The sequence below is a fragment of the Copadichromis virginalis genome, linkage group LG10, assembly GCF_057382275.1.
Source record: "Copadichromis virginalis isolate Kocher_CV1m ecotype Utaka linkage group LG10, C_Virginalis_male_GT1.1, whole genome shotgun sequence".
In the NCBI taxonomy this organism is placed as follows: Eukaryota; Metazoa; Chordata; class Actinopteri; order Cichliformes; family Cichlidae; genus Copadichromis; species Copadichromis virginalis.
In genome coordinates, this window is record NC_140627.1 from 21,346,962 (window position 1) to 21,360,597 (window position 13,636).

At 43.5% G+C, this 13,636-nt stretch overlaps 1 protein-coding gene across 1 annotated transcript; it reads right to left on the bottom strand.

Moving 5' to 3' along the window:
• On the bottom strand, window positions 1-13,636 carry slc7a3a (solute carrier family 7 member 3a). Its single transcript, XM_085470651.1, has 12 exons — window positions 13,528-13,636; window positions 6,306-6,936; window positions 6,031-6,192; window positions 5,373-5,556; window positions 5,173-5,288; window positions 4,749-4,971; window positions 4,523-4,662; window positions 4,111-4,213; window positions 3,583-3,806; window positions 2,950-3,116; window positions 2,717-2,825; window positions 1-2,614 (listed from the first exon to the last, which is right to left on the bottom strand). Exons 2-12 carry the CDS (start codon window positions 6,670-6,672, stop codon window positions 2,463-2,465), a joined length of 1,947 nt encoding a protein of 648 aa, XP_085326777.1. The 5' UTR covers window positions 6,673-6,936; window positions 13,528-13,636; the 3' UTR covers window positions 1-2,462.

The following is a 13,636-nucleotide window of genomic DNA, read 5'->3' on the forward strand; positions in this document are numbered from 1 at the left end:
TCAGGTGTGATCATCAATCACTTTTATTTTTTTAAAAAAGAAAACAAACAAACACTGAAAATACAGCTACATTTATACATGGCAGCGATATGTACAGGATATAAAAGAAATATTTTGCTGCTGTTAATGATCCAGCAGTGAGAGAGGGGATGATTGTTTTTCCTTTTGTGAAAGGCACAGGAGCTGGCTGTAAAGAACAGAGTGACACGAGGCACGGCCGCGTCACAAAATACTCCCGGTAATGAATTTCCGGCAAGCAGCATTAAAATGTAGAGCGGGGTTTACACTGAAAGTACTGACTCTCTTAGCAGCCGCAGCGCCTTCCACAGGCTGACAGATGGGTTTTTATTTTTCCAGGCACCAGTTTATACTTCAATAACATCTAAAAATCCAAATCTACTCCCCTCTCCACTAATTTTCAAGTTCTGTCATGTCTTATGGGAAAGCGTCTGCTGGGACCATCTTATCTGAAGAAAGTAGGGATTTTTTTCCCCTCCATGTGGCTTCCAGCAGCACAAGCATCAAATGTTCGTAAAATGCCTTCAAGTGTCATTCCAAACCCTCACCGTATCAAATTATAATTGGTCATATTTTAGAGAAACAATTCATATAATTTACAGCATTATACAAATAAAGATACAGTTTTAAACAAATACTGTACACTCTACAGTAAAGCACTTTACTAGGACCCCCCCCCCCCAAAAAAAACAACAACAAACAAATACTTTTGACAATAAGTTACTGACTATTGACATGGGAAAAGATAGGTTTGAAAAATAATTTATAGACCAGCTTTAAGGGGTCACTCCTTGCTTCTGGAAATCTAGATCATTTGGTCGGCAAGTACAATTAAAATCATGTGACGATTGACGACATTTTTTCAACAAAGACAAACAAAAAAACCCAACCAAACAAAATAAAACAAAGCCCCCAGGGAACGGCACTCTAAACTGTACATGTAATGATTAAAATACGTTAACATCTAAAAAGCAGACTGACTGATTAAAGTTTATATGAAAAGGGAAAAAAAAAGAGAAAGCAAACAATACTAGAAACATTTAAATATTAACATTTTATACCAAGGAAGAAAAAAAATGCAGTAAAATTAAAGTTTAAAATAATAAATGTGATGAGTACTCAACAGACAAAGCTGCCAAGAACAAGTTTCAATTGAAACTAAACAAGAACCTTTGTGAAAAAAAGGAAACAAGAATACTTATTTTTCACAAGGAAGTAGAAAGCAAAAGAAAGGTGACAAAATAAAAAAAATAAAAAAATGTGTTATAGTAGTGATTGGATATGGGTCCTTTATCAGAAAACAACCCCAGCTCCCAGACACCAAAATACTCGCAGTATCCGTCCATCACAGGATCGGACGACGAAGGTAAGAGGCACACAGGTGCAGTTCTGTCAGGAAGTCTACGCGGATCATTTAAAATTCATAGAGAGCTTTCCATGGCATTGGAAAAAGCTCTTGGGTGGGAAAATAGACATTTGTAACCAAACAGATAGATGATGGGGTATCCTCCTCTAAATACCAGAAAACAGAAGGAAAGACAAAACAAAAATCTCACAACTCCTGCTTTCCTTTGTTATCTTGACTTTACTTTCTTTGTTTACAACCTGTATTTACCAGGTTCAAATCAAAGGCCTCAAAATGTGCAAAAATGCAGTCTACATGCAACCGCCCCCCCCAAAATTTCTAAAATAACATAAAACGGGCGCATTTAACCGATTCCACAATGATTTCGTGTACACATGCTGTAAGGTGGGTCTCTGGGAGTTGGGGTTGGAGCAAACAAGGGCGGTAGTGTCTTTACAAACTCCTTAAAGCTGCACAGTGAGTAAGATGGCATCCGTCGCGTGCTGCTGACCTAAATGCACCGATGCAAACAAGCAGGGAAGGTGAACTCTACAGAAAGATGGTTAACGGACAGATGCGTCTGCACCTTCTGCTTATTTTTTCTTTCTAAAAAGGGAAAAAAAAAGGAAAAGAAAACGTGAAGTGTAGCTGACAGTTGTAAACTGACTGGCTTAAGTCATAGTGATTTACACTGTGGTTCTTTGTGGCCGGATGGGAGGGTTGGAGTAACGGAAAAGGAAGCAAACATGAGAAGTGTAACATTCTTCCAGTTTACAGCTTCTGATAACTGAAAACATGAACTCATAGATGTTTGTTGGGTCCATTCGAAGCATTTTCTCATAGGCAGCGAAATGTCTCCAGAGGGCTATGGCTAAGGAGAAATGGGTTAGAACGGGCACGTAGTGAGAAGTCTAACCATCAAGTTAAATCAGCCTCTAAAAATCAGAGGTAAGATGTGTGTCGCATTTTCTTGCCTCTCCTCCTTCAAACCCAGGGCAGCGTTCCAAGCCGCCTACACTGCAACATTTGGCGGTAACCACATGGCCAAACATGAGTGTGGAAGTTCTGCAACGCTCCCCCAGGTCTGTGCCAGTCTGCATCAAGGGCTGCTGCCTGCTTCCACGTCACTGTTGGGGGCACCCTTGTAAATTGGGGCATTGTTCTCCACGGGGAGCTCGTATTTGCGTGGGAGTGGCTTGTTGCCGCTTTCGTTGCTGTTTGTAATGCCATAGAAGAAGTAAATGGCAAAACCTGAAGGGGGAAGAAGAAGAAGAGGCGGATGGAAGTTATAAAACGGGCACATTAATGTGAGGCAACAGAAGGAAGGACAGGATGTGTAGCGCTCGAACGTACCCAAAGCCATCCAGACGGTGAAGCGGCACCATGTACCCAAGTCCAGCTGCATCATGAGGTAGATGTTGACGAAAACACTGAACAGGGGCAACCAGGGAAGAAGAGGAACCTTAAAGAGACAGAGGCCAAACTTAAGACACTTTCTCAGATAACATCGTAACAACATGTGCCCAAGGTGTCCAGTCAGTCTCAGAAACAACAACGTCCTGTGCTTCAAAAAAATGGAAAGTTACCTTGAAGGTGAGCGCCTCTTTGCTCTCCGGCTGCCTCCAGATGATGATCACGCAGACGGCACAGAGCACAACTAAAATAACGCACGGCACCACCACACCCGAATATCCAGCGAGCAGCTCCGGCAAACAGTTGGCCAGGATGACGCACAGGACAGTCATCAAAATCGCTGCAGGGAGAGCAGAAGATGAAGTTACTTACACCGGTTACTTCACCTAGTTTATTCTGATCTAAATCAGATGAGTTTGTAAGCTTGTAGCTTTCCCATGCGATTTAGTTTGTTTTCACACAGAGGAATTCTCAGCAAACTCCAAGCGAACCAAAATGCATCACTACAAACCACGTGAGTGTTCAGACAGCTCATTGCGTCCGTGCTCCGGACTATGAGACAACATGGAGAACTTTATGTTCATTTCACAGCTAGCTGCTAGACCGCACAGACTTTTAGATATCTGTAGCACCTTCCCGCATTGAGAATACAAAGCATATGTGGCTATGGGGCGTTCTGTTAGGTAGTAGGTTTGGATCACATTAATGGACTGAACACAGCAGGTGTGAAACCACCCTAAAACTCCAAAGGAAAGCATATATTTCATCACACTTTATTGTTTTAGCCTTCTCGCTCACACACTTACAGATGACAGCAGTTGTAGCGTAGACAATGTTCCCAGACAGGACTGTGGGGATCTTTCCACTTGGGCAGAAGAGCAGCTTGAAGCTGAATGTCTCTTTTAGTGGCCTCTGATCCATCTCCATGTCATATTCATCGCCACTCTCCCCTCCACTCACAGGCATCTTCTCCGATTCCTCCATAAGCTTCTCCAGCTGGCTGGGTGAATTTAGGGTACCTGGCTGATACCTAGAAGCATGAATGAGAGACTTAACATAGACGTCACACACAACTGCTTCTGTTACTTTAAATATATTGCTTCCTGTTTATTGCTACTATGAAAATGAGCCCACAGCCAAGTGAGAGCCAGTAAAGCTTCCTTGCCTTCACCCTTGTTCTTTGGATCGACACGGATTATGATATAACTGTGCTTTTAAACTTATGGGTGCTTGCCAATGGCATTAGTGCATCAGCTGCTACAGAGTATTTAACACATGATTACCACTTCACAAGCCTCTGTGTGAATTTGATGGTGGAGAATAAAGGTGCTTACCTGAGAATGAGGACGCAGATGGCCACTAAAGAGTACGCCAAAAGGGTTCCAATGGACATGAGGTCCACCAGAGCTGCCAGGTCGAACAGAAAGGCCATCAGAGCTGGAAGGAGAAGTAAGACCAGATCTTAGACAGCTGCAAGCACCAAAAATATCAGTATTTGCAAAACTAGTATTGATCTTGACATGTCAGCCTGTGAGATAGGCTGCTAGACAGAGCTGAGGCAGCAGGAAGCTCTGTGAACTTGGAAAACTAGCAACAGATACTACTGGTAACAGGAGATTGATACCAGCAGTATCTGTACATTGATACAGCAAACAAAGAAACAAAACAAACAAATCTGCGTGTCCAAAACATGAAGAGAAATATGCCCAAACATAAATGTCTCTGAAAGTTGTATCTTTATCTTACCTGCAATAATACCAGAAACAATGGTAGCCAGGACAGGGGTCTTTGTGCGAGCGCTCATCTTAGACAGAAATCGGAACAGCAGCCCATCCTCTGCCATGGCGTAAATAACACGGGGCATAGGGAACATGGAGCCCAAGAGGCTGGGGGAGGATTGGAAGTTTGCATTAACATTTTACAGTCATGTGAACATAAACATGTTAGATGTTTTGGGTTATGCCTTCCTCACCTGGTGGACAGAGCACAGAGAGAACCGACAGCCACGATGTATCGAGCAGGACCCCAGCCGACATAGCTGAAGGCCTCGGGCAGAGGACTCTGAGTGTTCAGCTGGTAGTACGGCATCATCATGGTGAGAGCGGCAGACACGCCGAAGTAGGCGAAAAAGCAGATGAGCAGCGAGGCCACGATGCCAATAGGTATGGAGCGCATGGGGTTCTTTGCCTCTTCGCCTGAGGGAACACAAAGCAAGAGAAAGATGAGCGGGATCCCACTGGCGCGCCTAAATAACCCTTGAACGTCTTGACAAAAGCTGATTATGTTAGCGTGTACTATCCAAGGGCGGGGTTTTCCCCACACACCAGAGTTCCTGGCCTTACAAAGGAAAAGTTTTATGTAACGCAACACTCTTCATAACCATCAAAACTACTTACTTGTTGTGGCAATGCAGTCAAAGCCCACAAAGGCATAGAAGCACGTGGCTGCACCGGACAAAACTCCGCTAAGTCCAAATGGGGCAAACCCACCAGTGCCGTATTGCTCCTTCAACCTGGGAGGCAGATGAGGAGAAACATGAAGTTAAACAATAAAAGAGGATTGGATCAGAGAAGTAAATCAGCCATCAAACACTCACTTCAGCTCCCTGCTGCCATTGGTGCTGTTTATGAATTCCCTGTAGTCGTTCTCTGTGAGGTGCCAGTTATTAGTGTCCCCTTTAACGAACCCGGAGATAATAACGAACCCCAAAACCACCAGATTGATCCCAGTGAAGATTTTGTTCACGAGAGCCGACTCACTCACACCAAAGGCCAGAAGTCCTGAGGGCAGGAAGTAGACGGAGACAAGAGAGAGAAGCTTCAACAACACATCCTGCTACGTGGGTGGACATTTTCATACTTCACTTCCAACAAACCATCAGTCAGCGACACCAATTCATTCTAACACTGCTACTGGCAGGCCACACTAGCTGTGATGTTAGTGTGAAAACTGTTGTCTGTTGTGCAATGATTTGGATGCAATGATCGCAATCGGCTACTTCCTAATTTTAAATGAGAAAAGTACTCGATATTGGAGGTTTCAGTGGGTCATCTTTGGAAGAACAAACACACTTGTATGCATTAAAATGCTACTAACAGTAAGGGTCTGATGCTCAAACAGCTTCATGAGTTTAAAGCAGTTAAAATGAAGGCGGATAGCCCGTTATTGGACTGCTCAAGTTTTTTTATATCCCAAAAATGTCCTTATTATTGAGCAAGTTATCCCCTCATAGCACTAAGAATAAGCAGACTCACCAGTGAGCAGCAGCACCAGGATGAGGGCGAACAGGTCCGGGTACTCTGCCAGCACCTTGCCTGGCACCGTCATTGCCATGGAGGCTTTAAAGAAGCCCGAGATCTTTTGTTCCACCAGGTTGTCAAAGGTTGAACTCCAAGCCCGGGCCACACTGGCTGTACCTAAAAGAAGGAAAAAAAAATACCAGAGATTATTTAAGAATATGGTGACAAGATATGACTCCTAATGTGTGGATTTCTACGGCACATCTCAGTCTAGTGAAACTGAGGCTCACCTATGACATAAGACAAGATGAGATTCCATCCTGTTATGAAGGCCCAGATTTCTCCGACTGTCACGTAGCTGTACAGGTATGCGGAGCCCGTCTTAGGGACACGGGCGCCAAATTCGGCGTAGCACAGGCCGGCCAGCATGGAGGACAGAGCGGCGATGAGGAAGCAGAGCACGATGGCGGGTCCCGCCTTCTCTCGCGCGACCTCACCGGCGAGGACGTAGACACCAGCACCCAGCGTGGAGCCCACTCCCAAGGCAATGAGGTCCAGGGTGGACAAGCAGCGGGCGAACTGGGTCTCTACACTTGACAAGTCTAGTTTCCTGCGACGCAGCAGGATTTTGCCAAAGGTGGACAGATGGCTGGCCATGTTTGCTGTGACTGTGTGTGGGCGCAGAAGCAGGCTATGCGTTTGAAATCCTTCTAGTGTGAGTGCGTGTGTGTGTGATTGACACAGCTTAAACAGAACACGTGTGACCGGCAGGTACGGGAGAAGTTTGGACAGATGGATGGGTAAGTTACTCGTCAAGTATTGCTCCCTTTGTGTTCGTATCAGCCAGGCCACAGTCGCTTCAACACAGAGATCAGGAAGTAGCAAAGGCTGTGGTCACAGAATTTAGCAGCAGCAGATTACCTGTGAGGAAACACAAGAAAACAAGAGCTCAAAACAGGGCGCTATTCAGTACGAGCCAGAGCTTACGCTTCTTACAGCTTCTTGTGCTTGGCATGGTGCAGAGGGATTATGAAAACCTCGCTTTTTCCAAGTAGCAAAGTTGTTTTGTTTTTTTTCCAGGAAAGTGTTCAAACTGGCGGAGAATATATCAAATCTTGCAACACAATCGCGCCCAGCTGGGCTACAAAAATAAATTGTATCATATGCAATGTCTCGGCAGGTTTTTAGGTGTGTTTCAAGTGAACCGAGGTAGCCCCGGAGATGTTGCAAACTGCACTGGAATACTACCACCTTTTAAAGCACAGTTACACATCACGAGACACAGTGGGACGCAAAGGAACCATGAAGACAAAAGAAATCCGAGCGTTATACTGTTAGGCTTTAATCAAATCTCAAGTTTGCCTGGACAAATAAACCTTCCATGGTGCACACCCCAAAAAATAATAAATTCTTTTGATACAACACCTAACCTTATTCCTCACCACTCCCTTACTGCGAGAAAATACCAGGAGTCAACTAGCAGCTAGAGCTAGACGGGGAAACGCCTGGGAAAGTGTGTGCAGTGGTGATGGGGGTTGGTCAAACGGAGGACTACAACTACATAGGTTCCAACACAACCTCGTGACAGTGCCGTTTCACTAATCAGAATGTAATACACTGTTTTCACTGTTACATGCATTATCAGTGATCTGATTGAGAAAAATAACACAATGAACCACCCCGAAGGACAGCAGCAACACATTTTGTGCCAGTTGTGGGTTGGTTTGCCAAGATCTCACAGGGTGAAAGATAACCATTACACTAGTTTCTTTGACACACAAAAGCAGCTTCATAACACGCCAAGGACACTTTATGCAACATGTAACCTAAACAGACACTGTTTTTCTGTTTGTCTGAGGGGGACTGGACACGTTTTTATTGGCAGAAGCAGGAATGACGTCAATAACTGAGTGAATGTAACTAAAAATCTGGGGTTACTGACACGTGTACATGTCAAAAAAGTGAGTGATGGTTGAGGCCTGCAGTTCAACAACCTTTTGGTCGGTACATACACTGTGTGTACAAGCAACACCCTGAACACTCCCACAAAATGTTGCTTGACCACCTTCAGTCTTATTTAGATTATTCAGAGTTCTCATACTGCCGTTTGAGTCTGAAGTCTTGCTTTGTAAAAGTAGTTGTATTAGTAGTAGCAGCAGTAGTAGTAGTAATTTGATTATCTAAATAAGATGTCTTTTACTCCAAATGGAAAGCAGAAGAGAGAGAAATCCATGTGCTTAAAAACTGGTTAGACTGGTTTTGGCTTTACGCAGCACTAACAAAATGCTAAATGTCAGTCTTGCAGCTCTTGCTGAGATTAAAAACAAAATAAAACTGATCGCCAGCAGCCAGGACTCACTGTCGTGCTGCTAACTCATGCAAGCTTTTCAGAAGTAAAGTGTCACTTTGTGGGGTTAAAGCTGTCAGATGTCCACAGAAAAGCTACACGGAGACCAGAGATTTGCAAATCGAGAAGGGTGTGCGACAGAACGACAGAGTGTGACTTGCAGGAAGTAGCAATCACACATTTGTCTTGTCTAAAATGGCTCAATGCATCATGTCGTCGTGTTGTTTTTACACCCTTTTTTTTCCCCTTGGACCTGGTTTCTGCAGCGTCACTGAGATTACAGAGAAATATTAAACTTTACATGTTAGATGTACTCACTCTCTGTTATTTACAGTAAACAGTCTTGTACGCACATGCAGGTCCACGAGGCAAAAACATGCTCAGAGCAATAAGAACGCTGTAAACTTTTATCTTATCAACAAAATACTATACTTGTATGGTTAATCATTAACATTTCAACAAAATAATATACTGGACCAAGGTGAAGGATATTGCATCATGAGGCATATCTACTTATCCAAAAGAACAGAAAATACAAAAACATTGAGCTTCTTGGTGATTAAAAGCTCACACAACTCATTAGGGCAGGGTTTGACAAATTTAAGTCCAACACTGGGCCCACAGGCCGCACCTTTAAACTATAAGATTTGACAAACAATAATCAAGAATAAATAATAAAGAACAATCAATGAAACATTCTTTCTTGGTGTGCAACTGATCTGCAGGTTCTCCAAGAGAAGGGCTGAAGTCAGGATTTTGAGGGCGGAGCAGCGTTAAAAGCTACGCGTCTGAGGCTATTACTGCAACGACACCCGATTCTTTCCCATGTCAGGCCTTTCAGTTACTTCACAGATCAGTCTGTAAAGAGGAGGAGGAGATGTGAAATCCTAACCCATCGGCAAAGATCGGACTGAATCAGCGGCACAGCGAGGACGGCCACATCAAAAACGCCCTTTAATGCCTATTAAGTGTGTAAAAAACTGAAGACGGAGGGCCACACAGTACCATTTTGAGCAGTGCTGTTTAAGTGTTTTTGTCCTCCACCGTCTGTCCAATGAGCTTCAGGGATAAAATACATTTATAAAAATAGGAAAAAGGTCCCCTGCTCACATCATGAATGTATTAAAATCTCTACTGCTTAGGGTGAAGTTCTCAGAGTGAAATTGAATCCATGCTTAGAACGTGACCACTAGAAACTAAAAGAAAAGAAAAAAAGAAAACAAAACCCAGACATCAATGGGAAGCTTCTGAAAAACTGCAGATGCTCAAAAGAAAAAAATCAAAAATATGACTCGAGAAAAAAAGAGAATCGAGAACTACGGCATGTACAGTGGACTTTTGAGGCTTGTGCTTCTTTATCTTTCTGCCTTGAGAACTTATTTCAGGTGTACAATTTCATAAAAATGAAAGCAATGTACATTCAGCTGTGGCGGCATTATGATCCAATTTTAGTCTTTTTCCTTTTCCCCAGCTCCCACGATGTTTCAGCACAATGACAATATTCTATTAATACTGCAAAAACAACAGAAACGGACTATCAAAGCATTTCTAGGCTTACTATTTCAAAAGAGAATATCCTGTCTGGTACAGTTAAGTGTTGGGAGAAAAAACTCAAAACACTGTCAAACAATGAAATAAAAACAACACAGAGAGCACCTGATGACTGCCATAATAAACACTCTCCCCTCTGAAGACTGATGGGAAACTGGTACATGGTGGAAATGCTCCCGCTCCCCACTTGGTGTGACATTCCAGCAACATTTTCCACTCGCACACCAGGAACTGAGATCTAAGGTGCTCGGTGTCCTGTCAATAAACATTTATTACCAAACTACTGTGCCCGACCGGCCTTAGATCTCCTCGGGGGTTCACCCAACGCTACACGGGACCCTTCGGTGGGGACAACGGCAACCGTGCAAAAGGGAATGATTTTTTTTCTTTTTAGGACACACATACACATGCGCTCTTACTGTTTGAGCATAATTAAGGGTGGTCTTATTAAAGCAAGCCACCATAGCCCCGGATGCCACCTCTGTCACGTCAGCTTGTTGCTAATCTTTCCCTTGTGGTTTTCACGAGGGTGCCCGTTTGTGCAAGTGGGGCAGGTTGTGTGGAGGTGTGGCTCACAAATGTACCCTCTGCATGTTCCACTAGCCCACACACGCCTGTATGAAAGACTAACGTTATAACCAGCAGGGGTTTTTTTCCTCCCTTCCCCCCCCCCCATGCTCCTGCTATTAAAGTGAAAACACAAGCATTTCCCTGGAAAGCCAAAGATGATGCGTGAATCTTGTTGCCAAGATCACTTCTGTGTTTGTTATCGCTTTTTTAAAACTAAGCTTGAGCACGGTTGTTGTTTTTTGAGGACCAAACTAAAAGGCTCTTTATGCTGGGGGACTATGACCAGCAGCAGCTCTGGCCAACAACGGTCCGGTTACAACAGGCTTCAGGGATAATAGTCCTGTTACTTGACTTAGCATTGGCGCAAGTGCTTCCAAGGACTAAGAGGATTATTTGAAGTAGTAACAAACCTGCTAACCTCATTACAACCTGTTGCTGCTCCTTATTCTATCCTCATGAGCAACACATGGCTTTGTTTTGACTGCCACTGTTGACAAATAACCACTGCTGCTGATAGTGATACCGAGTCAAGCTGTGTCTTCACTCTATGCTGCTCACTAGTTTGTGAAATCCACTGCTGGATTTATATAGCAAAATATTGCCAAAATAATCCACATCACTCCTTAAATATCAACTTCAGTTAATCTGTGGAGTGCAGCAGTTGAACAAACACCAAGTTCAGCTCCCTGCAAAGTGGGGCCGGATCTATTTGGAGTGTACACTGCATCGCGGCTTGCTCTACATCCTCTCAAACACGACACAGTGTTTTTATTTCCCGGCTGTTTGAAGACAGGAACAGTACATTTAGACTCAGGGACAATAAGGATGATATGAGGTGCACAGCGGGTTAACAAAAAGGCCGAGTGAAGAAAGAAACCATGGAGACTGAACTGAACAACCCCACAGATCACCTGGCGGGGAGACCACCCCTCTTGCCAAAAACCGGACTCGCTGTGAAATGGAATGTGACAAACCGAGAGCCTGCCCGCTTTCCCACGACCACTGCCAACACCATTAACATCATCAGATATGACAAGAGCAGGACAAAACTACCAATTTGTCACACACTCACGCCGAAATGTGCCGCATTGTAGCACGACAGACGTGCAATCTTTCTTGAGTTTGGCAGCATTTGCACCCCCCTTCCCCTGTTATTGAATGTTTTTATTTAACCATAATCAAAATGTTCCCAGAACATGTCACACGAAGACCCTTTGATGTGGACTAGCACACACCCTTCCTGCAATGACACACACGTGCACACAAAATTTGTGCTTCACTTCAATTTATGAGCATTTCATTCAAACAACCAATAATGAGCGAAATCATTCACTCTGACTATTACAGCTTCACACTGCTGCAGTTTATCGAGTACACCCTGCTGTAAATCACAGCTCTGATGGGTTTTGTTGACTCTGAGAGATATTAGTAATATTTAGTTTGATGCAAATGGCGTGAACAAAACAAACAGAAGGAAGCGTCCCACAGAAACTGGACGGATACCTCTGAAAAAACAACATTGAATTGAATAGTAACACAAATCTTACAGCTCAATTTCTTTATTGTCCCACAAGGGGAAATTAGTTTAGCAGCAGGATAAAAAAAATAATGTGTTGTTATGAGTTGCTATGTGTTGTTATTATATTATTATACTAAAAAATGGCGACTTTATTGTGTTTTTTCAAAACCGAATTTCCGCGATCTCCGTGGTCTCCTGATTTTTTTTTTGCCCCTAAAGTAACGTGGCATTCTGGTACAAGGTTATACAACCTGACCCCTTGAAACCACAATAACGCAGTCAAGCAGGTGTGAATACTCTCGACACACACTCTTATCCGTGTCTACACCCTTGTCTCCAATACAATTAATGCAGTTGATCATTAGTTACTCCAGCTAAAGCTTGGCTTTCAACTGGCTGATGCAACACAAATGGCACACCTTCCCGAGATGACATTGCCACTCGCGCACGAGGTTACCAGAAAATAAATAAATAAAATCACGAGTTTAAAATTGTTTTACCCACGAGCAGTGCCGACGTTGTTCAGCTGTCCATATGGATAAAATACCCCATCTGTCAAGCGACCGAAACACCACTGACCTATCTACGTGGCTGGGAAGCTCTCGTGTGGTGCCAGTGTTGCTTTCAACAATATAGGAAGTGCAGCAATTGGCTTTAATACATTTCATACCTGACGCAAGAAAGCGGGAAATGGCGGTGGTTTTAACGTTGGTGATCTTTTTAAGTGCGGCGTTAGGGCTCAGGCTTGGATTTAACAATCTTCTGGATAACGTTTGCACATAAAAGTAAATGTTGCATTGGTATTCAGTGATTAGGCTTTACAAAAAAAATCTTACAAATCGAGTTCTTGCAGTGGCTCTGGTTGGGTGCGCTCAGTTTAAATATGCACGTGAACTAGCCAAGTTGTTATTATTATTTTTAAAGATTAGTGTTCTTTGAGAATAATGCATGCGATTCTCAAAAATTCGGCGCTACGGGGGTCTTTAAAAGCACCATTTACGGTCATTCCACGTCTCTGTAGCACGCTAGTAGCAGGGCGTGCTAGCCCACCACGACCAAAACAATGAATGAAAACCACGATTAATAACACGGATAAGCGTCCGAGTGTGCTGAAAAGAAGATGGAAACCAATTAAACACATTTTCCACAATGGTCGCCTTACATTAAGTTTCTTGTTTCTGCTCGGTTTTCCGGGTAACGTTTCGGGCAGACAGCTGACTCCCCGCTCAAATGACAAATTAAAGCGGAAAGTACAGTGAATAACCGAGACACGTTTTTCACGCTCGGTTAGAGAAAAAACACATTGAAATATTTGACTTTAAAACATAATAAAGCTGCTCAAGAACAGTGTCGTCCTGGTCTTGTTCAACATTGCGCCAATTACATCCGACAACACACGAGGAGGATTGCATCAGTTTACTATATCGTAAGTACAAGCTCGATTTTAGATAGAAAAATGTCACTACAGTACATCTTAGATTAAAAACGGGTTTCTGTTGTGTTAAACAAAAGCCGACGTCGTTACCTTTAATGTCTTCTGGTGGTTTTAAAGTGAGTGGAGAGAGGAAGAAAGACGACAGATAGGAGCGCTGGTGTCGGAGCAGATGACGAAACAACCCGCTCGCTAGTGCGGT